Here is a 27682-nt window from a genome sequence, read left to right on the forward strand (position 1 = left end):
GATTAATCCTTACATGGCTGTCGTCCATAACAAACATGTGGAAAATAATAGAATGTCAGACTAAAATGCCAATCAGAAAGATTTTGCCATTTAAATCACATATAAAACTCGTCTCACTGATTGACCTCAAAAAACAATAATCTTCTTGAATATGTACAGGAAAAAAATTGTCCAATATCAATGCCAAGAATTGTCAATCCAATCCATCGAGTATTGCACGTGTGCTTATTTTACCAAAGTCAACTTCAACTAAAGAGATAAAAACCATGAATCGTAGATAAAGTATATACGATTGGGCACAACATATAATAGGCAACTATTATTGCCTGTCTACAAACCCCTACTTTTGATGAAAATTTATATCAGCAATTCACGCTTATGGCCTGCGTTGGCTCCTTCGCCTCCTGCTGGCTGAACTCCCCATATTTTCTCCAGCATCGCTGCTGCCAGACATATTACTCTCTGTGTCAGCTTCAAAACTCTCTCCCCATAGGCCTTGCCTCCTAGATGAATTTGCTCCCAGTCGGCGAATGCCTCTTGCAAGACCTCTCCATCGCGAAGCGGTGTTCCTGCCAGCTCTCAAAGCGGCAGTCGGTTCAAAAACCTGAAAGAGAAGGAAAACTGTCAACCAATTGTTCTCTTCACCTGGGAAGTCCACACCATCATCTTCATTTTCAATACTGTCACCCTCAATCACATAGTCCCCAAAAACCATGGCACCGGGTATTTCTGATCTGATATTGCTAAGTACATCTCCAATGTCCTGCTGCTGTTCCAATCTTCGCCACTTCCGCTGCTGATCAGGGTCTAGTTCAGATGGTCTAGCATGTGGATGCACACACCTCGCATGTTTTCGTAACTCAGCATAAGTTCCAACAAATGAACAGGATTCTTGAGCACAACTCCTTTCCTTAGCGTTCAAATATTTGCGAACTGAATGCACAACCGTCCACCCTTTAACTTTTCCTCTACAAAGAGGGCATACTAAACCTGGCAATTCACATGATCCATGTAAAAGCAAATCTGTGTCTGGTCCTGAACCTTCAGTGGAAGTTTCATTTTGCCCATCCGATATCACAGATATGGAATGCTGAGACGTTCCCACCTCCAAAACTACATCATCACTTTCCAACCTTTCAACTGCTAATCCTGAAGGGGCAACTGGTTCAGAACTTGAGTGAGCAGAGATTTCTACAGAATGATCTGATCCATTTGAAGAAGCTGATATTGTTGATGCTGAATATGCTTTCCTGAATTGATCAAGACAATTTGAATGCCTATAGCTAGTGTCACACATATAAGGGTGGCATCCATTCTCATGAGAAGAACATAAAAGAAGAACTGCATTATGAGGGGAATGCATACAAATGGGACATTTCAGGTCTTCCCAATCTTTTTTAAACAAGGCATTCTCTTCCTCAGAAGAATTTACTTCTAGCAACTCCTCCCGACCAGACTTGAGAGGGTAAGGAGCAGATCTGGATCTCCGTGAAACAAAAGCATGGCTACTAGTCCCTTTAGGCATTCTGCTACACTTCCTGAGAAGACTTTACATACACAGTAACACATTAAACAGGTTACAGTAAAATCAATTATACATCTGAATAAACCTACAGGGAGAAAACAGAAGTAACCAATGGAAAAATTACATTATATGCATAACAAGAACTTGGAAGAAAACACATATGAAATCAGTGTACCATGTTCTAATTGAATCCTTAATGACATGCTTAGAATGAAAATGTTGAAGTATCCCCCTTAGAACATTGTGAAATCAAACCACTCATGAAATTGTATGTCATCCCGACGTTTAACTGAAACTTAGGTTAAGCTTTACATAAGATGAGCCAACCACCCCCTTGGAGTTAATAATTAGGAATAAAATTAGTTTCAAAAAATGAAAGACACCAAAATGAGAATTTTCTCTTGTAACTAAGTAGCACCAATAACAAAATAATTTTTCCACCTATACACAGGAAATTATTCATCTTGTTGTCAGTTTCTCAGATTCACTGTAGTGTAATGAAGATCATGCCAACCCACATCTGACAGAAGCCTTACCAATAGACGAAGAATATAGAAGCCCATAACATAGAATGATCAATGATTTAATCTGATTCTGTTTGAATTTAAATAATTACAAAGTCACACAAATAAGACTCGGGAACAATCCAGAAGGCCTGAGAGAATGTCGCTTCGACTAATACGTGAGAAAGAAACCTCAGCATCAAATTTGGCAAATAAAATTCTCAAAAATTATAAAATATTTACCCAGAAAAAAACAGAGTTTTCATTCCATGACAAATCCTCTTCATATAAATTGAAATGATCATAAAGGCATGCAGTATTGAATAGGCAAATGTTAAATGTACCGACTCAAACTCCAGGAGTAAAAACCCTTGAAATATCCCAAATCCAGATGCAATATGCCCATACATGGCTGTCTTAAGTGTTCTGCCTCTAAAAGTAAAAAAACAGGGAAGAATAGGGGTTTTGTTGAACAAAATTTGGATTTATCTGCCACTGGCCAAGTAAATCTACCAAACTCCCCAAGTCTTCAAAAACTTCCCAAGGAATTGGCGAGTTTGGTCACATTAAGTTTTGGTCAAAGGCCAAGTACTTGGTCAGTTTGATCAAATTAAATTTTGGTCAAACGCCAACTACCTGGTTTGGTCAAATTATGTTTTGGTTAAAGCTGTCTTGGGAAGTTTGACTAATGTTCACCAAGATTCTGTTTTTAAGTAAACTTGACTCATATTTTAGTTGAGCCAAGTAGACTTACAAAGTACTCGGTAAACTTGGCCAGCCGGCCTTGTTTCCATAATTATTAATTTCACATATTTAAGTTGTTAATTCATGTAAAAGACTATTAACTTTTTTTTGCCGAGGCCCAAAAGAATAATGTTATTTGAACAAGGAAACTAGATGACTTTAGATGTTTGAAGACATCTAGAAAGGCCACTTGGTGGCTGGTACTAGATAACATCCTAGTTGTTAATGATGGGATCCGTCACACAGGACTTACGTATGGTTGTTGCATGATTTATCAAAAGGTAAAAACAAACATTTATTGTGGGAATGCAGATCCTTTTGGAAATGGGATATTCCTCTTTGTTACCTCTGGATACTTCTCTTTGTTACCTCCAATGGAAATGGGGCATAATCGGAGACAAGAATGATCAGATGGGTTGGAAGAAGCATATGTGACATGATAGAGGTGATTGACATTTCCTTTCTGTGAAGAAAATATTTCTAGCAACAATTAACAGCAGCAGTTATTCTGCTTAATTCACAGTAAATCGCAACTTCCAAATCAGACATATAAATCCAGATTTCAACTAGGATAGGGATTTTTAAAAAGATAGACTCCCCGGTAATGGTGTCAAATTGTTATTACCCAGAAATTCCCATCCAGCAAAGGGTAAGTGGAATCTGGATAACTATAAAATAAGCCACCATCCCCCCCTCACTTGTTTCTTCTCACTTCGAAGTTAGTGTGTGCTAACTTCTCAGGATTATCATCAGTAATCCAATGTGTCAACTGCCAAATCAACACTAGTAAATAGTACTTCAAATTGATAAATATTGTTGTTCTGCATACAATCCATGAGAAAATTGTGCAGGCACCAAACGGAAAACACTATAAATTTGCTAAACATGCACAGAATATTAAGGAAAACAATAGCAAAGAATGTTGTGAATTCAAACATTTGCAAAACCATGCTGAAAACTATTAATTACTGTGTAGAACAATGATGACAGTAAGCTGTTCTTCGCCATTTTTATGCATGCAATGACAAATTAAAGTTTTTTTTATAATCTCTTTTATTTTTCTTACGCACACTTAACTACTCCCTGTCTCTGCAAACAGTTCAAAAACCAGCAACATAAACTTGTTTTTTGACATAAAGTGGAAGAAAACACAATACAAATGCCGATTCTATATGCCTATATAGTTAAGAATGAAAGGAAATATAGTAAAATCAAATAAGTTTATTATGAATGATGAAAGTAACCTAGTAAATTGACTAGTGTCTTATATGGAGTGAATAATGAATGAAAGTAAGTAAGTAGAGCATATCAAAGCTATTTGATTCCAATTTCCTACTATTAAATCTATTTTCAAGAGTGCAATAAAAGCAAGTAAAAGCCTACGGATTATAGAATTTTAATAGGTCTTTATTACCAAGGGTATGTACAAATAACAAACTCCTTGACAAGAAAGTAGTTGATAGGAATTTATTAACAAAGTTTTTAAATAAAAAACAAACTCCTTGACAAGGGAGTAGTCAATATGTCCTTAATACCAAGGGTTGTAGGAAAAACAAACTCCTTGACAAGTAGGAACACACCAAGCACACTCACATCTTGGGCAAGCCAAGACTCTTCAATTTCTCCACATCATATGGGATTGGAAACAATCACAATAATCATGATTCATTGCATTGTCATTCAAGTTATTCAACCAAATCTTGTACTCTATTGCTAGCTCTCAATGAGGCACTCTCTAGAAGAAAATGTTAATTTTTTTAATACAAGACCTTATTTACTTTACTTCAACAATTTATAAACACCCAGAAAATATTTATCTTAAATATTTCTGAAATTGCTGATAAAATAAAGATACTATTATATTAACTCAAAATTTTAAAATGGAGAGATCAATCACACCACAACAGAAAATTTGCACCCAACACAATCTTCTTTCATATTATATTTTTCAAAATAATTTGGGTTAGACCCACATAGAATACATAGGAAAATACAACTGTAGTGAACCTGGAAACTTGACTCCACTGGGAAAATCAACCTCAAGGAAATTGGCCCTTGGAAATTGACTGTCTTGAAGAAACTCTAACCAGAAGAATTTGACCTGTCTCTCTAGCAAATCAGCCCCCCCTCCCCCCGTTCTCACCACATATGGACCCTATGCACTTGAAGAACTCGTCCTCTTTGGATATTATGGTCTCCTCCACAATTCGGGCCTCCTCTTCTGAAACTCGATCTCCCTTTCCTGAACTCAGCCCCCCTGAATTTCTCCTAAAAATCCCTACTACACTTCTCCTCGCTTCTATTCAGTCTAGACTCTAGACGAGTCTCTCACTATAAAGAAAATCACTTCCTCCACAACTGTGCATTTTCACCTCTCCAAAATCCCCAACCCTAATCTCCTAAGTGATCAATCGCAAGGATTAAATCCTAAGACTCATTTCAAATCAACGATTGATATTATATCTAAGTCACTTAAATTAATTTATTATTTATCCTTAGAAATTTTGTCTAATAGTCCATAATAAATAGTTAAATTAATTATTATACTTTTCCTAAGTTAACCTTAGGAAATAAATCATAGAATCACTTACTCCACCAAGCAAGCACCTAAAGAGGCAATCAAATATCTTCTACATGCTAGGACACCAAGCCAATGTAAAAGACCTTCCGAGGCTACAAAATCAACACTCCCTCCCAACAAGGAAGGGATTCTCCACCACCCCTAGCTTGTCTCTATAAAACACAAACTTCTCCTTCACTAGAGGCTTGGTGAGAATATTTGCTACCCACTCCTCTGTGAAGATGTACATCAATCTCACAACACCTCTCTGGACCATGCCTCTAATGAAGTGGTATTTGATCTCTACATGTTTGAACCTATCATGAAACACTGGGTTCTTAGAGGGCTTAATACAACTGCAATTGTCACAGTGAATCACAGTAGGACCCCCTCTCAAGACCATTATCTTGTGAGCATCTTAAGAAAGCCACGTGGCCTCACAACTCAACAAACTTGTTGCCATATACTCGACCTCTATTGAGCTAAGTGCCACTAAGTGTTGCTTCCTTATATACCATGAGACCATAGTTGATCCCAAATTGAAACAACCTGAAGTACTCTTCTTGTCCACTACACTCCCTACCCAGTCTGAATTTGTGTATCCCTACAACTCCACTCCACCGACTTTGACATAACTCAGTCCATACTCCACTATAACATGGAGATACCTGAGCACATGCTTCGCTATCACCCAATGAACCTTCCTCGGCTCCACCGTGAACTAGCTGAGTGTCCATCTCAAACTCGGAAGCAAGGTCCTCCTTGCACATCCCCCAATGAGCCTCTCAAATCCCATCAAGAAGAGATCATCAACATAGAAGACCAAGATGAGCGGCTCACCCTCAACAAGTACATAGTACAAGCTGGACTTTGAAGTCCACCTCACACTTAAGAAGCCCAATCCAAGAAGGTACCCATCAATCCTAGAGTACCAAGTGTGAGTTCCCTGGTTAAGTCCGTATAAGGCCTTCTTCAATCTACATACATGGGACTCTCTCCCATGCACCTCAAACCCTTGAGGCTACTCAAAACACACCTTTTCCTCAATCACCACATTAAGGCACGCAATCTTCACATCCATCTGATGTATCCTCCACCCCACCTCTGAAGCACTAGATCTGACTACCCTGATAGATGCATATTTGGGAACAAATGCAAAGGCCGCCTCGTAGTCCACTCCCTCTTACAAGAACCCTCTCGCCACAACCTCACCTTGTACTTCTCAATACTACCATCTATTGCATGCTTTATCTTATAGATCCATCAAGAAATGACCATTGACTTCCCTTCAAGCCTTGGGACTATCTCCCACACATTGTCCCTCATGATGGAACTATACTCTTCCACCATGGTGTCCTTCCAAACCTACTAGTTTGGTGCCTCCTCAAAGGTAGAAGGCTTGGACTCACTAATACTACTCGTCAAGGCCAAATAACTAGAAAACCTGGCAGGTGATCCACTCTGGTTGAAAGTGTTGCTAGGAGCCTCCACATGCTCTTTAGCATCTCTCAACGTCTGCTTGGCCCATCTCAGCCTTCTAATAGTAGAGCTCGAAGGAACATCTAGCTCCTCCTCCTAATCTGAAAGTTGTGCCCCTACTATTGGTGCTATTGGTCCCTACTCAACCTTTGAAGCCTCTCGCTCCCGATTCTCAGTCACTACTGGATCTATCCCATGTGACCTCCTAAAGGCCCTACCCTCCTCAAATATGACATCCCTACTAACTGTTATCTTCCTCTGCCTTGGAATGTAGACCTTGTAGGCATTTGAGGTCTCATTGTATCCACAACAAAAATGCCCCTCTTGAGGGCTCCAATTTAGTCTTGTTCTTTGAATGAATGTGGACATACACTAGACTACCAAATATACAAAGGTGGCTCACCTCCAGTCTCACTCCTTATAAAAGCTTCCTCAAGAGTCATGTCCTCCACTTACCTATGCGGACTCTTGTTCTACAAGTATACAATCGTATTACATGCCTCCACCCATACGAACATAAGTAGATTATGATCGTGAATCATGGCCTTAACTGCTCCAACTATACTCCTATCTTCATCTTTGTCACTCCATTCATCTATGAATTATAGGGCACTCAACTCTTTCTTGATCCCAACTTCCCTACAAAAATCCTTAAACTCGTTGGATGCATACTCACCCCCACTATCTGATCTCAAGACATTGATCTTCTTCCTAGTATAGTTCTCTACAAGAGCCTTGAACTTTTGAAAGCCACTTAAGACCTCATCCTTGGCCTTAAGAAGTAAATCCATGTCCTCCTAAAATAGTCATCTATGAATGTCACAAAATAACTGCTCCACGAGATAGACTCCACCAACATACGACCATAAGTGTTGGAATGCACCAAATCCAACACACCCTTGGACCTAGTCTCACTGTTAGGAAATGTTGGCTCAGCCTACTTACCAAGCACACATCCCCTCCACACACCATTATGCTCTATACTGAACTCTGAAAAACCAGTGCCCATCTCCCATAACAATAATAGAGATCATTAGTGTAGATGTCCCATTCTCTTGTGCCAATCTCACTCTGGCTATCATTATGATGTAGTATGTACTAGGGCTTTCACTGATTGTCCTCTCAAAAGATACAAGCTATTCTCCCAACTGCCTATAACTCGCTTGAAGCTAGGGTCAACCCCTTTTAGGCTAACAGCTACCTCACCTCTCGTGACACTGACCTCAAGTCCTCCATGGTCAAATTTGAGAGTAAATTCTTTTCCAAACAGACACTACCTTCTTCACCTCAATAAGAGTCCCTAAGTCTAGCTGGAATTCAATGTTGCCAATGCCCTCAACTGCATACATGGTGTTTTCACCAAGCTCCACATGTAGATCTTTGTGCTCCTTGGCCATATTGGTGAAGACATCACGAGATCCCATCATGTGACAAGACGCTTCATTGTCCGCAAACCACACCCCTCTTGTAATGGTGGCAAAAAGACAAGATACTAAATCAAATTCCTTCTCGATTTATTTTGCCAACTCATTTATCTGTGCAAATGCAGCTATTGTTGTCTTCCCCTTTCCTTTCTTCTTATTTCGACACTGTCTGGAATAATGATCGAACTCATGACATGCAAAGCACTTGACTTTGCTCATGCCTTTCTTCCCTTGTGAAGGTGATCCTCCACTCTGGATCTGCTTGGCCTTAACCTTGCCCTTCTTTGCTTGCCCAACAAGAGCAAGGTTCTTCTCATCACCTTTGTTGGTCACCAATTATGGATTCCTCCCAAATCTCCTTTTGGTAAAATCTTACAACAATCTGACCCAATCAAAAAGCTTATCTCTGGTTAGGAGACCTGTCACAAATGTAGCCCACTACTTGATGCAAACTTTCAATGCTACTACGACAAGATACATCTCATCCACCTCTTCCCCAACAGTTGAAACTTCATCACGAACCTATTAAACCCTTGTGCTCATCTTGATACTATTCAGCTTCTACCTTAGCACCATCTTTTTGTTCTAGTTGTCACTCTGTTACAGCTTTGTCAAAGCCATCCACATTTGATAGGATGAATCTTTCTCTGTTATGTGAGGAATTATGTGATCCTTCACACCATCCAAAATCATGCCCCTAGCTCTTATATCTTTTATCTTATGTCAATTGCTTAGGTAGAATCTTGAGGAACTTGAATCTCCTGGCTTGTAATTTCCCACAAACCATTCACCACCATTAAACAAGGGTGATTTGCTTCTTCCATGGACTCAAATTTATAGCCCCCTCCAACCTTTCTCCATTCCTTAGGCTTGATGATACCATATTACTAGATCAACTTTAGCCACAAAACCCTCACTAAGAAATACAAATTCTACTATCGTAAAACCTTGATCTCTCACATAAAGGTTTTTTAGCTCAAATACCATGTTAAATTCTTTTATCCCAAATCTAATTTCCTTTACTTCAAAAATTTATTAAAACCCCAAAAAATATTTATCTGAAATATTTCTAAAATTGTGAATAAAATAAACAGGCTAGTATGGAGAGATTAGTTACAATACAATAGAAAATTTGTACCCAACACAATCTTCCTTCATATTATTAGAGTCTAGAAAATTCTAGGTTAGACACACAAAGAATACATAAGAAAAATACAATTGTTGGGAAGAGCCTAGAAACTCGGCCCTAGAGAATTTGACCCATCTCACCAAAAAATCAACCCCCTTTCTTCTCACTTCATACAACTCTTACGCACTTGAGAAAATCAACCTCTCTACATATTCCGACCTCCTCCACAATTTGGTCAACTCAACCTGCCTCAATTTCTCCATAAATTCCCTACTGTACTTCTCTCCAGTTTATTCAAGTCTCTCGCTCTAGAGAAAATTACTTCCTCCACAATTGTGTCTTCACCTCTCCCTTTGGCTTATTTTTATATTTCGTTAAGCCAAAATCCCTACCCTTTGTTAGGTTGTGTTATATTCTTTCCACGACTAGCCCACGTAGTTAACCGAGGGGTTAGAGGGGGGGCAGAGCCCCCCTTCGTTGTGCCGATTGTGTAGCGGGGCGGGGGGTCACAAGGGGTTTGAGGCGTACCCGTAGCACCCCAGAAAATTTTGGTTTTGGACCCTATGTTAGGATGGGCGGACCCACCTATGGTTTTGTGCATGATTTTTGCACATGTTTTTGGACGCGATGGTTTTCGATCCATGGTATTGGACGCGATGGTTTTTTGGTCCACGGTATTGGGGATGCTTCGGCATGTATAAATATGTATTATAACATTGAAAGGAATACAATGAAAAATCAAGCTGGTAGTCCCGATTTTGGGATCCAGGGGCAAATCTCTGTGTATATGTGTTTTATGTGTTATGCTCTCGCATTGTTTATTTTTTGTGTTTTAGAATTCATATGCAGGTAATTTCTATACGGGGTTAAAACCTACATTTGGTATCAAAGTAGTTTTGGCTTCAAGGAGACGCATATGTTGCTGAGGGGTTTCGCTCGGGCCTATGGTAGACCCTGTTCAATGGAAGATCTGCGAGATCGCTTCTGGTGGTGAAAGAAGATGGCGAGAAGTGGAAAGATAAAGATAGAGAAATTTAATAGTCAGAGTTTTGAGTTGTGGAAACTCAAGATGGAGGATCTGTTAGTAGATAAAGATCAGTGGATCGCGGTAGATCCGGGTACTAAACCAACAGGAGTTGCTGGTAAAGGTGGACACTTTGAAGAATATTGCAGTTGCATTAACAAAATCTGTGAGCTCTGAGAATTTTTCTTGGTGTAGAGAGTCAATGGGCATTTTAAGGCTGGAAAAATGACTAAGCTCTCTTGTGGCCCCCTATGGAAAGAAAACAACAAGTGGGAGAATGTTGGGTTGCGGTATATTCTTTCCGCGACTAGCCCACGTAGTTAACCGGGGTTAGAGGGGGGGCGGAGCCCCCCCTTCGTTGCGCTAATTGTGTAGCAAGAGGGGTCACAAGGGGTTTGAGGCATACCCATAACCCCACTTTATGGGGTCCAGGGCAACACCCCAGAAAATTTTGGTTTTGGACCCTATGTTAGGATGGGCGGACCCACCTATTGTTTTGTGCATGATTTTCGCACATGTTTTTGGACGCGATGGTTTTTAGTCCATGGTATTGGACGCGATCGTTTTTCGATCCATGGTATTGGATGCTTCGGCATGTATAAATATGTATTATAACATTGAAAGGAATATAATGAATAATCAAGCTGGTAGTCCCGGTTTTGGGATCCAGGGGAAAATCTCTATGTATATGTGTTTTGTGTTATGCTCTCGCATTGTTTATTTTTTGTGTTTTAGAATTCGTACGCAGGTAATTTTTGTACGGGGTTAAAACCTACAACCTTAATCTCCTAAGTGATAAATGGCTAAGATTAAATCCTATGCCTCACTTGAGATCAACAATTAAGATAAGATCTAAGTCACTTAAATAATTTTATTATTTATCCTTAGAACTTTGGCCTAATAGTCCACAATAATTAATTAAAATAGTTATTGTACTTTTTCTAAGACAACCTTAGGAAAGAAATCATAAAATCACTTACTCCACTAAGCAACTAAAGAGGCCATCAGCCCGAAGTGTTAGCTCACTTGGTTGAGTTGCCACCCCTAAGTACCTCGTCAATTGGGAGGTCACAGGGTCAATTCTCCTCAACACCCTCGGGGTTAGGCTTTGCTAGTTTGGCAGACAAGATGTGATCCCTTCGGGTTCATTTGCAAGAATTTTCCACTACAATAAATAAGTAAAAATAATAATAATAATTGATCAAATAAAATAATAATTAAACAAAAGAAGAAGAAAAAAACTGAAGAGGTCATCAAATAACTTTACATGCTAAGACACCAAGCCAATTTAGAAGGCTTTACGAGGCTACAAAATCAACAAAAAATATGAAGCATGGAGGAAACAGACATTAATAGCCCTTCTCAACTACTTGGTGATGGCCCTCAATATTGATGCAACAACACTGCAAGTTCCAAGGGTCTCAGCTTTAATTATCAACCTGAGGTTTGTACAAACTTAATGAGGGGTTGGCACTATATCTGCAATAAGAACTATATATTTCTTTCTTGACCTTGATGGAGGTGAAAGGGCTAAGATGAAATATGGTTATATAGAGACCATTCTAATTGTTCTATGCTACAAACAAAACTTGAAATTGCAAGGAATGAAAGACAACAAGCAAACATATTCTAATTGCAATGAAGGAAGACAAACCATCTTAACTATAATGAAATGAAAGTATATCTATTCTATTGTGCAAAGAAAGCAAACATGCAGCTGAAGTAAGAGTTTGCAAATAGTAAACCCTACTTCTGCAAGAAAGAAGCAATTTCTACAGTGATCTAGTTCAAGGCATCTACTTGGTCTCTCCAATTCTAAATTCCATCTTCATGGTTCTAGGGACTTTGCAACACATCAAAGAAAGTGAATCATGAGTTAGAAACAAATCTAGGCAAGTTTCAAAAGCAAATTGAGGCAAGTTTCAAAAGCAAATTGCAAACTGCTACAGTAGTCTTTGTTTTGCTACAGGAGACAGTCCAACGAGCAACAAAATGTGCTAAAGTTGAGGTTGGAAAGCGAAAGAAGTTAAGGAAGGGCTAAGAAATAATAATGCACATATGTCCAAGTCATCGCATCAGCAATGGTAGGATTTCTTCATTAAGATACATGGTTATAAGGTTTCATGTAGCTGCAAAACATGAAACTGTGCAGACACAGTGAAACAGTAATGATGGACAGCAAATAAACAGAAGCAATCAAAATGAATTTAAATGCATAAGCAAGAATTTTACTTGAACAACATAACCACTACCCATGCTAACATCTAATGCTCAAATGTTTTGCAAAGAAAGACTATTCATAAATCATCTAATCAAAAGCAATATTCAGAAATAAACTTAGAAATGAACAAATGCATAAAGAATAATGGTACAGAAGAGGTCTTCAACAATGTTGCATTAATCGTTATCAGGATAATATCGGCGCGAGGAAAAAATCGGGGAAAAAATCGTAATTATCGAGAAATAATCGGGAAAAAATCGTTTGGTACCAAAAAAATTCATTTTTTTCAATTTTTTTAATATCTAAACCATCTACAACATAAAATAAATACATTAAAACATAAATATGATAAAAAAACTAATATATAAGATGTTTAATATCATTTCTAGTGCTAAAATCACACATAACATTGAATCATGTCCTAAATAGTAAGTCTCGACTCCTGAGTCCCAACTCAGCATCAAAATATCAACAAAAAATATAATAATGTATCTCATCATGTCATAATGTCATATACAATAAAATGAAGAAAATAACTAAAGTATAATCCTATTGATTTCCTCTGCCCCTCTTGAGAGAAAATGCCACAACTTTCCCTTTCCCTCTAGATGTAGATGCTGGTGCTGGTGGAGTTGGCAGTGGAGTCTGCTATGCTCTAGAAGCTAAAGAACTAGAAGTAGGAGCTATAGGAGGTAGACCACGTCCTCTACTGGTGGCAAGGGTAGCCCAAGCAGGTGTGTCACCAGGAAACATTACAATCTCCCAATCCTGAAATCCTGAAAAACTGATAAGTCTGCTAGATTTTGAATGAAATCTAAATTCTACTTTCTCCATATGAAATCCAATGAGGCCGGAACCACTCTCAAACATCCTGAGTCATTTCATGGTAATGTTTCATTTTCATCCTTTTACTTTAAGAATTTAACATTACCATGAATAGCATATCAATACTAGGGCCTAATCTTGATCATTGAGTTGTCCCACTCAAAAATTATTTGTTTCTTTCAAAAAAATTTGCATTTCGAACATTTAGCATCCCTTATAAAACCTCGCTGCCCCGATTGCCCGCGATAAAAACAGAAAAAAATCACGATTTTTTCCAAAAAATCGGGTATAAAAAAAACTGGCGATAATTTCCGCTATTACTCGCAATAATATCGGCAGCGAGAAATTATCACGATAAAACGATATTATCGTGATTTTAACAACACTGGTCTTGAGCACCTTGGGTGGGCCTTAACCCAAGGAAGCTCGAAACCCTAAAGGAAAAACAGACTAAGAATTGAGACAAAAGATGACTTTCATTAATTGAAGAACTCTGCTTGTACATGGCAAAAAGTTGCAAAACTTGAAAACTATACTTCCTAATGCTCTACATTGTTATTCTCTTACTTCTACTAACTACCTAATGGGCTACTCGAGCCCTTTAGTTATACAAAATGAATGAGGGGCAACCTCCTTGAAAGGAGGATTGATTTCCCTCCAAAACCCTTTTAGAAAATTGGATCATGTGCCCTGGGTGACTTTGCAACAACAGGAATGAGTGTTTATTGTCTAAAGCTAGCCGAGTTTGAACCTTCTTCAGCAAGGGGCATGCCCCATGAATCTCTCTCGCTGGATCTACTTGTAATTTGTGCAAAATCCTCTTAATATCTTGCACAATAATCATGTTAGGCACATAAAGCATGATAAATCTCTTTAACCCTCCTAAGAACTCATTTAAGCTAAGAAAATGTTATTAAGTGCAAAAAGGAAGGTATAATGCAGCCTTTATGTGCCTAGGAAAGTTTATTGTGCCTTATGTTTTATTTAATCAAGGGGTCCATCATACCCCCCTACTGAAATTGTTGATCACCCTTTGAGCATCCTATTGCTCCTCCTTCCACTGTTTTTCCTCATTCATATCTTTGATAACTTGTTTGACATTCCAAGTTGAGCTAGAGGTGGTTGTGTCTGTTGAATGGAAACCTGCATTTTCTTTAATGTACTACCACTACCTTGACTCTTCTTCCTGACTCTCATGCTCCTGAAATCCTAACAACATGGGTGGATTAAATCCCAATCCATTGAAACACAAGCTTCTTAATGATACAAAGTATTCTTGACAAATGCAACTTGTAATCTATAAGGGGATGGTATTCCCTAATTCTCATTTTCTGCAGCATTGTTTGCCATCTCCTTTGGCAAGCCTATAAGCTTTATTTCCCTAACAACTTGAAAGTATCTTCAAATTGGAGGATGGCCTCCACTTGCCTCTGTTTGTAAATTTCCACTACTTTAGCATCTGCCGCTAGGAGTGCATGAATGGATGTGAAGATGGATAAATTTAAGTCTAATCCAAAGTGGCTCCTTCAACTCTCCATCCATGGTCCTCTTTACTTCTTCAGCACTGACCTCCACATGCCTTAGCCAAGATGCTAGGACTATAATTGTGCATCTACCAAATATGGATTTGGGTCACATATGGTCAGATCTGAAAGCACGCATTGTGAAGGTAAAATTCAGCAACCTTGGCCTTGTCTTCAATGTTGCATTGTAAGCAAAAGTAAATGAAGTCCCTGACTTCTTACAAACAGAAAATCCCTTTTTTGCAAGCACGTTTATCTGAAACCTGCAACATTGCTCCTTCAGGAATAAGGAGTAGGTCTTTGAGGGTTGCCTACAATTGACTTTCCTTAAAAAGAGGTGTGCCATGGTGCCTAAAGATGTTTCCAAGGTTGCAACCTGAGTGTCCCTTTCCTGTAGCAAATTTTATGTCTGCTGCAATTGTTTTTTCGGCTACTTGTTTTTGTTCTCCAAGCGATCCCTTCTTTGTGCTTCAACAAACCTTATGAGTGTCATTTCTTCTCTCATTTTCGTGTGGCAAACTTCGTCAAGGATTTTTAATACTTGGGTGCATGCAAAACGTCGAATGAGAATAGGCGAGTGAGTTGAAGTTGATCCTGAGGTTAAGTAGAGAAATATTTGGGTGGTGGATGAGAGAAAACTCAAGGCGCAATAGTTGAGCTAGCCCCCACCTACCTTTGTCGGTCTTAGTTTCCTCGTATTCCCACTTTTCCTCGTCATTAGTAGGCGACAACAACCTACTTTTTAAAGTATCCCCTAATTGTCTTATTCACCTCTTCACACATGGAATAGCTTTTAGTCCGAGTGGGGTTTTCTGCCAAATTTGTCTAAGACCTTTGCTAGTCTATCTGGCTATAAAACCATTCACTTTTTGCACTCATAACGTTTCCTAATGCTTCAAATGAATTTGAAGGGTAAGTGTAAGAGATCCTCATACCTGATGTTTTACCTTTTCATGATGCTAGAGGTTGCTCTGATGTATTTGCAGGTGTTCTCATTGTGTCGCTGCTTGAACAAATATTACAGTAGCAGTCTACAAGAAATATTGTAATTGCTTAGGTACATTTTTAGAGTTGTAAGGGGTGTCTACACTGTTAATGTTGATCTGGAGATGCAGGATTTTGTTGCATGCTATGATCGTTCTCGGGAATGCTTGAGACTTGGTCCTGCAGGATTTTTGCATGCTGCTACACAGACTATGTAGTTTCCTATAGCTGCCACAAAGATCCCTCATGCTCATCAAAATACTCTTCTAAAACATCAAGGGGTATTGATAATTCAAGGAGTTGATGGTGGTGGACTCTGGAGAGGCTTTTGATTGTAACTATGATGGAAAGACAAGGAATTTGAGTCGCTACAAGATTAGAAATGGTGAATAGTGGAGGAAAAACTGGGATGTAATGCATATTGATGGAATAGCTAGGTGTTAGGATGCCTCTAGTGTTTTTCCCTAGCTTAGATGCGAATAAATTCCCTGTTCAGTAGTTGTTTATCAAATCTAGGTTATCCTATAGCATTACAGGACTTTCCTGTAGCAATTCAGGGAAGTGGAAAGAAATGCATGGAAAGGATTTGGAGATGTGGATCTGATGTTATGGTTGATGGATGATGATGGAAAATGGTGTAGGGGCACTATCTAGGCCCTCTGAGAATGCATGAGTTGATGCCTTGGGCTGAATGTGCAGGTTGGTCTGTTTGACCCACTTTGTTGGCCCTTTCCTCTGTGTTACCTGATACCTGCACACAAATCAAGGTAAGATATAATTACAAACAAAAAAAAAAAACACATTTTTTCATTTTTTCGTCTCTTTTTCTTTCGTTTTTCAAGACCCATTGGCCACCCCCATGGAAGTTTTCACCTGGGGTTCTTTATTATTTTTATTTTTCTCAGACTCACAGGCTGCCTCATAATGGTTTTTAGGTAGAGAGTCTACCTCAAAGGAGGTTTTCGCTTGAGGTTTTTTTTCTCTTTTTCTCTTTTTTTTCTTTTTTCCTTGTTGGTCAAAAAGGTTGAATGGATTGGGAGCTCTCAACCAAATTCAACTCCTTATTGAATTAGTAAATTCAACACTAGAGATGGATTCATCACTTCATCTATAATTTTGACCCTGGATGAGCCATTATCATAGCATTTTTCAACCAAATAAGGCCCCCGCTATCTAGTCATGACCTTCCCTTTAAAATCCTTAAAACCTTGAGTCATACGAGAGAGCCCAATCACCCTACTAAAAGTCTTTGGTTTTAATATGCTTGTCATGCCATATTTTTCATGGCAATTGGGCCACCTCGATATGCAATAAGACCTGCATCCTATATTCATCAAGTGCAATTCATTATTGCTACCTTTCATCTTATGCTTTGGTGAAATCCATGTCGAGCGGGGTCGCCATCGTCAATGTGTTGTACTTGAACTCAATGATTAATAAGGCCTTCTTTCCATATTCTAACTCATAGGGGGTGATCCCAATAATGGTCTTCGAGGTGGTGTTATAGGCCCAGGTGGCCTCAACAAGTCTCTTTGCTCAACCCTTTTTATTGTTGTTGATTACCTTGGTCAGAGTGCTCTCTAAAGCTCTTTTAGTAACCTCAACTTGTCCATTTGCTTAAAGGTGATATGGAGTAGACCTCTAGTGTCAAATGTGGTCTTGCTTCATTATTCCCTTGATCAAATTGGAGTTGAACTAGAAGCCTTGGTCTATAAGCAATTCTCTTGCAAAAATAAACTTGTAGAAGATGTTCTCTCTTAGAAACTCAACTACTTTTTGCTAAGCTGCTACTTTTACTGCTTTCACCTAAAGCCCACTCAGTTAGGTAGTCGGTACACACAATAATGTATCTTTTTTGTCTGGATGGAGGATCAATAGGACCAATGAAGTCCACGCCCCACTTCTCAAATGGCTCAAAAGACACTTGAGGTTGTGAAGGCAATTCATCCTTCAAAGTGAATTTCCCCATCCTTTGGCATTCATCACACTGTGTACTACTCTCTGGGCATCTTTGTGAAGAGTTGGCCAATAGCATCCTACTTACAGAATCTTGTAGGCTATCTTCTTTACAGCAAAATGGCTCCTGCGGGGCCCATCATGACAAGCTGAGGGGATGTCATAAGCTTCATCTTCCCTCACACATCTTCTTAGGATCTACTATGGTCCTAACTTGAATAGGGTTCCTCCAATCCAAGTGTAGGAAGCGATTTTTTTCTCCCTTGAAGATAAGTGACGAGGAAATGGAACAATAGCTAAGAAGTTGGCAATGCCAGCAAACCATGGAGATAGTAGCGATATGGCAAAAAGATGCTCTTTGGGGAGTTGGTCCACCAGTTCATCATCTATAGACAAGGTTAGTCTTGAAAGAAAATCTGTAACAACATTCTCTTTTCCAGGTTTGTCAACAATAGTCAAATCAAATTGTTGCAGTAATAGTAACCACCTAATTACGCAAGCATTCACATATGGTTTAATCATTAAGTATTTGATCGTTGCATAGTCAGTATGTCGAAAGCCCTGATAGCCAATAATGTAATACCTAAATTTTTTTAAAGAATTTTAGAGAATGTACAACAGCAAGGATTTATTTTTCGATAACTGTAAAGTTAAGTTTAGCCTTGCACAAATTTTTGCTAATAAAATAAATGGCATAGGGAAGTTAACCTTCAAGTTGCCTTAGCACTGCCCCAACTACTTTATCTAATGCATCTGTATGGATATGGAAGGGCAAAGTCTAATTTGGACCTTTGTGGACACTTCTTGTCATTAGTTTTTCTTTAATTTCCTCAAATTCTTTTTGGCATAAATCTTTCCAGCAAAAATCTGCATCTTTTGTTAGTAATAAAAGTAGATGAGAAGCAATCTTGCTAAAATATTTGATGAATCTCTGATAATATCCAAGAAGGCCTGGAAAGATTCTAACATCTTTCTGTTTTTAGGAACAAGAACCCTTTTTTATGATGGCTATTTTGTTAGCATCCACTTGGATTCCTTTTGAAGAGAGCAAGTGCTCTAAGACAATCCCCTCATTCATCAGAAACAAGGATCTCTCATGGCTCAGGGAGAGGTTTATTTCTTTACACCTCTACAAGACTTTGCATAGGCTTGAGTGGATGTCTTAGAAATCATCCCCATAGGGTGTAAAATCATCCATGTAGATTTCCACTAAATCATGCACAAGGTCAAAGAATATACTCAACACAGTCCTTTAGAAGGTGGCAGGGACATTGCACATACCAAATGAAAGAACTTTGTAAGCAAAAGTTCCCCATGGACATGTGAAGGTGGTTATATCATAATATTCAAGGTTGATATAGATTTAGTTGTACCCATTGAACCCATCCAAAAAAGAGAAATTTTTCCTTGCAAGAACATCAAGAACTTGGTCAATAAAGGGCAAGGAAAAATGATCCTTTCTAGTGGCTTTGTTGAGTTCTCTATAATCAACATAAATTCTCCATTTGCCATTCTTCTTAGGGACAATGACTAGGGGAGACATCCATTCACTATCCAAGATTAGATAGATGAATCTTGCATCCATCAATTTTTTCAATTCATCTGTCACAATGTTCATTCACCTTTGTGGCTAGCGAACAAGTTTATGATCCTCCATGATATATATATATATGGTGAGTGCACACAGAAGGATGTACTCCCTTCATAACTTTATAGTCCCATGTAAATGCATCAACATGTTGTCTCCAAATGGAGAGCAGTTGATCTTCTTGATCAGTTGAGAGGAAGGGGTTGATTTTCAGGTTTGGAGGGGTTAATTTCTATGGCTTTCACATTACTTTGCTCAAAACTAGCAATTATCAAATCTACCCATTAATTGTCTTGAGAACAACTAGGTTGTCCTATAGATAAGAACCATTAATGTTCAAGGCAACAGGGTATTTATTCTCCAAAAATTTATCAATCAAATTATCTTCATCAATTTGTCTAGGTTGGGTTGGGCCCTAACCCAAGGAAGCTCAAAACCCTGAAGGAGAAGCCCTAACTGGAACCAATGATGACTTTCATTAATTGAAGAATTGTTTGTACATGGCAAAAAGTTGCACAACATGAAAAATAGACTTCCTAATGCTATACATTGTTATTCTCTTGCTTCTACTAACTGCCTAATGGGCTATTCGAGCCCTTTATTTATGCAAAATGAATGAGGGGCAGCCTCCTTGAAAGGAGGGCTACTTTTCCTCCAAAACCCCTAGAAAAATGGATCATGTTCGAAAGGAAGTATACCATAGGAAGAGAGCATATGGTTTAACATGAGAAACTCAAATGAAGGTTTAATCTAGAATTTGCAGAAGTCCAATATAGTCGTGTCAACAGGATCAACAGGTAGCATAGGTAAAGAGACAATATGCAATTGATGATGAAGGGGCATGTAGAGTACAAGTACCTAGAAAAGAGGATGTCAAAGAGCAAGAAGATGTCTCAAGCGAAAACAATGAATGACGGAGCCTAGAGGTTACCAAGGTAAGAAATTCATGGCTTCCACATGTACTTTTCCAGGCAAGATCCAAAACTATTGGTGGATCAACTATGAGACACCCAATCATGTGACTTAGAATTCTCAATGTCTTTTTCACAATACAAGTGCTTGATAAATGAGATCAAGTGTTTGAAGGTTATGGAACATTGACATTGACATTGACAACCTGAAAATTAAAGGAGATAGACAATGCATTGTCTGTGCCACATATGAAGAGGAACCTGTTGTTAGGAAGCCAAATGGTAGATGCAAACATTACAATCATGTTTGACAAGACCAAGTATTTGTTGTGAAGGAACAACGAGATATTTTCCAAGGAGCTCAGGAAGTAGCCCTGTACAAGATGACCAATATATAGGACAGGAGGTGTTGAGGTTGGATGTAGAGACTTGGGAGAGCCATGGTCGACAATAGGCTCATGTTGTGTCTAATCACTTTATAGATTCATTGATGACTATTATAGGAAAACATTTTCTATTCTTGTTGAAGAAATCAACAGTGTTCGAAAGGATCAAGAGTTCAGGGTACCTTGATGTGCCATGAGTACAATGGCAAAGAGTTTATTTCTACAAATGTTAGGAAGAAGACAGCCCCTTAGACTCATTAGCAGAAGAGAGGGATTGTCATGATGACTATGTGTCAATATCACAGCTTATAGAAAATAGACAAAAATAGGTGATACAGTCACCATATTAGATGAAGAATCCTCAAGTGATACTACAAGTATTAGAAAGTCCAAAGCAGAGGTCCATGGAAACAAGAAAGAGATCGTGAATGACAAAATGGTGCAAATGCTAATCTTGAGATTGTCAACAAGCAATACCTCCTCGACAGGTTAGCCTTATATACTTTGTTGGCAAGCACTAATGAAACAACCTTAGCAGCAGAATTGCTGGGGAGAGAGGATGTCAATCATAAAAATGATGCCAAATTTTGAAAATCATTGACAGATTGAAGCACACTATAAAATGCATGAAAACCAATATATTAACAACAACAGCATTTCATGAGTACTTGTGGCCTCTGGCACCCTTGAATAATAATCCAGCAACAAACATCTTTTGAAGCTTAAACAGATGCTAGAATTTTGCACAGCTTTGATGACAAAATTTCAAAATATAACATCCATCATGAACATATTATAAAACATGAATATAAAGCAAACTTGCCACATACCATTTCAAATGCATAAAATCTTAAGACAAAAGAGTCACAGAGAACACAGATGGTTGTGCTTACAACATTTAGTCAAAAAGGAGAATATCTTGGGTTTTTGGTTGTCATTTACATCTCTTATTGGTTTCAGAGGGACTTTGACATGTCTTAATCTCTTGGTAGAAACGGGATAGTGGGCTGTAAGCCCAATGGGTAAGCTCAACCAATTGTCACTGGTGTTGCTGAGCATTTGGCTAGTTCCATGCCAGCATGTACTCAGTTTGAGTCCCCTGGGTTAAGCATATTAGTCTATGACAATTGTTTTACAAGGAATGTCATCCATGAATGTGGGGAAGCATTCCTTTGGTTCCCCTCCAAGGTTTTCCTTGGAAGAAAAGTTTCTGGTGGGCTTTACTCTTAATATTTGTCCACTGTTAAATTAAAATGGCTGATCATCCTAGGATGTACAAACTTGCAGATTTTGATGAATCAACAAGCTTCTAAGTGTGATTGCATGATCAAGGATTTCAAAGTAACCATTAAAATCTGCTGACTCTGAGATACAATGCTTTATTGAATAAATGTTAGTGTTTATCTCTAGAGTTGCCTTCAAGGACAAGGTCACTGGTAGAGACATGGTTAAGTGTCATAACTAAATTGTTAATCAAGAAATAAGAATGACACATGGATCAAGTCATAAGAATGATCCACATCAACATATAATATCACCTAATCTATCAACTGACATCAACATGTTTTACCTGTAGACACCCAAGAAGCTTACCTTGTGTTACCAGGGTACCCACACCCAAATGATGGGTGCACAAACCACAAAGCAGGTTCTTGTACCCTCGCCCCGTTTGCAAAATTAAGATATCCTCAAATAAACCAAGAATAACTTGACAAACCTGATAGCTTCAAGCCTTCACATGCATGACATGGAGGCATGAGATGGAGACAACACCTCAAATCACATACCCAAACCCCAATTTGAGTTCTCCACAGGTTGTTTAGGGCATGACTTCCACTTTAAAAAATTGTTTTTTAAAGTAAAAACACAAATTCTCATTTTGACCATTTCATTTTCAGCAGCAAAGGGAGAAAGAGTCCAGCAGTGAAGGTGTTTTTGTTTTGGTGTTTTTTGTCCGCAAAATTATGAAGCAATAGACAGTGAAGTGACGCAGTGCACTGCCACCTTCAGTGATCAAATCTTCATGTTTACTGTCCAATGTTTTTTCTATTTTTTATAATTCTTTAATGAATAAATGGTGAATGAGAATTCTGAATTTGATAATAGATATCATGGTTATGCATGTTTTGTTGTTACTGTAATGTCCTCTATGAATTGAGGGCAAATGGGACTCATTAGCCTATCCATCCCCATAGGTTATAGAACACCTAAAAGGGTAAAGACCCCAAAAATACCCATTGTTGGGCAAGTTTTGGGTCAGCTGGGCGAAAAAAACCCAGAATTGGGGTTTTGAACAAGATTTATTCAATCTCTTAAGAAGATGAAACCCCTCAAGAAAATCTATAAATAAAGGAGGGTTGAAGTCAATTCAGATCATCAAGTGGATCATTTCTTTGTATTTTGAACATTAGCTGCGAGGGTTGAAGACCCATTCTCTCTTGTCAATTTCGGTGGTGAAAGATTCCGCCCAAGTTGACATCTCTTTTCCTCTCTTTTCTCTGTTTGGCACAAGGGCTTCTGGTTGGGAAACAAATTTTGGGGTATTGGATTTTTCTGAACAGGAAAAGTCTGAAATTAGCATGGATACTTTGTGCTCCTGGAGAAGCAGAATTCTGGAAAGAGGAGCGAAATTCCTCTGTGATCACCCTGGGAGGACAGTGAAAGCTTTTCTCTCTCTGTGGAGTCACAGTTATATACAGGAAGTGAAACACTTCTTTTCTATCCAAGAGCAACTCTGAGATAGCGGTCACCTTGATCCTGCCTAGAAGAAAAAAAAAGTTGCTAAGGAAATCCAACCAGACAGGAATTAGACAAAGCCATCCTTAGCTAACGAATTGGTTGGAACCTCACACAGAGAAGACTTCTGCCAGCAAAGTTGACTTTTCTTCGTGACCATTGGTTCAGTGAATTGACACGAGAAACCAAAGCTCTGAGTTATCTGTAAGAATCGGTGGCATTACTCTTACAGGAGTTGAGTATCCGTTCACCGTTTGGCATAGAACAAAACACCCTGAAAGATACCCGAAAAGTTAATCAGCCCTCATTTCTAGAGTTAAGAGCATCTTGAAAGTCCAACGAGAAATCGAGCAAGTTCGTGACTGAATTTTCTGTAAATATGGAGACACCTATGCAATTCGGGCTAGGATCGTAACAGAAATCAGGAAGGCCGAAGAATGCATTAAGTAGAAATTAGCATCTAATTTAGGGTTTGTTGAATCACTGTTTGGTTGGGTAATCTGGACGGAACAAGAAGGATTGTTTTGTGGCATTTTATAACTGATTGAATTTATTTGGAATGTCTGGATATAAAATAAATTAGTTAAGGTTGTATCGATTTGGCTGGATTATATTATTTGTTATACTGCTGATTGTGGTTACAAAAGGTATATTCTGAAATTGTGTATCTTGAAATTTGCAAAGAAAAAAGAAATTGTTGACTAAGACCTAGCATTACAGGAAACCCTAGGGAAAAATTACCCTAGTTTATTACAGTTACATGCCAAAAACAATATAATGAACATCTCTTATTTACAAAAACTCCAGTTATGTTTTTTAAATTCTTTTTCTTTTTCATATATATAAAATTTTATGTCTACACCCCAGCGAACCTAAGTCCCCTGTTTCAAAAAGTGTAGTCCCCGGCCTCAAACCCAAATACCCCGGAAACCTAGATCTTATCTGTATGCACTTTGTTTTTGTTGTTGAAGAGTGTGTGTGCTGGGGAGGTGTGTGATGTTTCCATGTGGTAGAATTCGATACAAAAAAAGGAAAATGGTATTAGAGGCATCTTATATGAAGAAGGAATCAATCATTTTTCCAACAAGGTGTAAACTTGCCTATCTGCATCATTTTGATGAAGTTATCAAATATTAATGGCAAGCAAAAATAGGATGTATTAGTATCTATCACAGGTTCTTGAAAGAAAAAATAGCCAAAAAGCACCTATTCTAGCCCTAACAAATACTTCTGGCTTTTATTTCAAGGAGCTTTTAATTGTCATCATCGCAGAATTCACTCTTATTCCATGGTAAACAATACCAAACTCTCATTCCATGCTAAACAATACCAATCTATCACACGCTTGAGGAAGATTCCTTGGAATGATGGCATGTCCATGTGATACACTTTTTGAGATATAACGAAAGGGAGTTAATTACCAACAACTTCCACGGGACTTATTGACAAGAATTGTATCAGTTTTGTTGCAACTAGTCAAAAATATTGTTTACTTTTAAATTTTCACTTTTACTCGTGTAAATCATGGCCCCACATTTTCCTCCACAATTTCCTCGAGATCATAATATACAAACACATTGCATATGACTCAGGCTTGCAAATCATAGGAAAATAATTTCATTGATGTCTATAAAATGGCCATCAATGAGACTAAATGGTACAACTAGTGTAAATCCAATGGGGAAGTGCGAAAGAAATTCCTACATCATATTGAAAGCAAAAAATGATTAAAAAACTAGTTGCCTAGTAAAAACCTGTAAACTTGTAACCTCGCAAAAGGATAAGATTGTTTAAGTACAATGATCCAATAAAAATGTTAGGTACTAGAGATCTCAAAGCTGGGAAAAGAGAGAGAGTGGGAGGATTTCAAGGCCTGCGGGACTTGCTGCCAAGGACATGAGAAGGAACCGAGATGCAAGCTTGCTGTCAGAATCATCAACACTATGAAAGGGTCAACACAAAGGTGAATGATATACTTTGGGAAGCAACAGGGGCTGAATGGTGGGGGGGGGGGGGCGCAACTACATAATACAAAGGGGGGCATGAGATCCAATGAGCCCCACTCTCCTACAATCCAGGGCCCTGGAGGAACCGGGAAAATCTTCTAGTAGAAACCTGGTTGCCTGATTGAATTGAGGGGGTAATCTGGTGACCAGGTGAGGTTCAGCTCTAGAACTATATATAACCGATTTATCTGAGGGCCTAGTGGTGCATGATCTGTAGCCTAGAATGGAACACCCTCACAAGCCCCAAAGTTGTCTGTCAGCCACAGTGCAAGGAGACCCAAGACCTCACGAATCAAGGACAGGACAACCTAGAATTATGAAGTGGTCATCCTTGGAGCCTCCAGGCGACATGGAAAAAGCAAAGAATGAGATCTACTCTTGATGAAATCTGTCTCTAAGCACTTATACATGAACAGAGCAAAGCATCGACAGTCGAGATAGCAGAAGAAAGTCAAGAGGGAGCCCCCAGATCCAAAAAAATGGTAATAATAACAATCTTTGAACTCATAGTAAAAGGTACACCGGAAAATGCGTTGCATCTTTGTCTCGAGTTCCTGTAAGTGACAAAGATAGGGTCTCTACCCGTAGTACGTGGAAGCCCAATTGAATCTGGCGGATCCTGAGTGCATGCATCCAGTGTCTCCACATGTATTAAGGTCAGACAATAATGGGATCCTACAGGTCCAAAAATTGCTGCAAATAGAACACCAATGGGCAGATGAGCTTGCAAAAACTTGCTGATAGCAGGTCAGGCGTGTTCAGGACGTATCATTCATCTAAAGTAAATGGGGATGTACTCCTGTAGTGTCAATATGAGATTGTAAATATGAACAGGACCGACACCGACATGAGAAGTGGACTTCTTGGCCAAGTTCTGGTAAAATAGTTCAAGCATATCACTAAAGTGATTATACACCACAGATAACACCCGTTTCGCAAAAAGGAATAGAAGAAGCTTACCTTAACGTTCCCAGGGATGAGACTTATAACAACTTACTGGAGACTGCGCTCCAGGGGAGATAAATAAAATGATCTTACGAGTTTCTCTGGAAATAATGGAATATTTTCCCTGATTTTCAATGAACAGATTTCTTATTTTCACCGTCATCCAGATATATATTTAATGCTATGAAATCTTTAATTCCCGTCCTATCAAAATTAATGGATGCAAATTAACGCGATGCTAAAACTAAAGAGCCGCATCCTGCTAGGGTTGTAAGCTTGATTTGTCAGGGAAAACCCGGCAAGGGCATTGAAGGGTTTGAATAAGAATAAGCATTTTATTGAAAATTAAGGGTTTGGACAACTGTTTACAGGTAACAAATTTCATTTTCATCGATAGTGAAGGCCTGGAGATATCGCCATGGATCAGGAAATCTTACGGTTGTATGCCGCCTGCCATTAAATTTTCCAGGAAAATTGAAAACATATATAAATTAAGCATCACATACGGCTTGTGCGCAGATCTATCCATGCCATATGGAGTAGGTTTCAGACAATAAGATTTCCCTACCTGTTTGCTCCCCTCGTCCGTCCACCACCAACAATTGGACTCGTGACCGCTTTTGATTCACGAACTAAATCTTTTCAAATGAGAAAGGCAGCAAAGGTCTTTTATATTGGCAAATAATTTTCTTCGGTGACGTCATATGTTTCCCGTGGTAAAGTCCCCATCCTTTACGATAATATTCCACAAAAGTGACAGTAAAAACACGAAGGGTTCGTAAAAGATTAATTTTTTATTTTGGAAACCATTTAAAAATAGAATTTATGGGATAGAATTTCATTGAAAAATAATAATAATATTTTGTAAAAATAATTAAAAATTTATTGAATTGAAGCTTTTGTGATCTATATCAAATTTATGATAGGTTTTTTGGCTTAAATTACAAGAAATTTCATTTGTCGACACGTTTTGAACCAACCAATGTGATTCGGACAAGTTGAAGAATCAGATTTAGCTTATCATCTTAAATAGTTACATTAGAAGAACCAACAGCTATAAAAATTTGATCGGAAACGGTTAGAAGGACCGATTAAGTGCAAAAACCTATATTTTAATAAAAGTAAAGGGACCATTTGTAGTTATAAATATATATTAAACTAAATTAATTATAAAATAAATTAATATAAAATAATATTTAATTATAAAAGTTAT

General features: G+C 38.4%; 1 protein-coding gene across 2 annotated transcripts; it reads right to left on the bottom strand.

Annotated features, from left to right (window-relative positions):
• Nucleotides 1–61: 61 nt before the first annotated feature.
• LOC149146216 (uncharacterized) lies at nucleotides 62–27175 on the bottom strand. Of its 2 annotated transcripts, none has more exons than XM_089446460.1 (2): nucleotides 27038–27175; nucleotides 62–1547 (listed from the first exon to the last, which is right to left on the bottom strand). In XM_089446460.1, exon 2 carries the CDS (start codon nucleotides 1523–1525, stop codon nucleotides 377–379), a length of 1149 nt encoding a protein of 382 aa, XP_089302586.1. In that variant the 5' UTR covers nucleotides 1526–1547; nucleotides 27038–27175; the 3' UTR covers nucleotides 62–376. The 2 variants fall into 2 exon arrangements, with proteins under 2 accessions (XP_089302586.1, XP_089302587.1); XM_089446461.1 differs by having other exon boundaries at nucleotides 62–1538; nucleotides 27038–27144.
• Between the last annotated feature and the right edge of the window lie 507 nt (nucleotides 27176–27682).

This window comes from Pinus tabuliformis, chromosome X (genome assembly GCF_031772625.1).
Source record: "Pinus tabuliformis cultivar Carrire ecotype Pingquan chromosome X, CPIR1, whole genome shotgun sequence".
NCBI lineage: Eukaryota > Viridiplantae > Streptophyta > Pinopsida > Pinales > Pinaceae > Pinus > Pinus tabuliformis.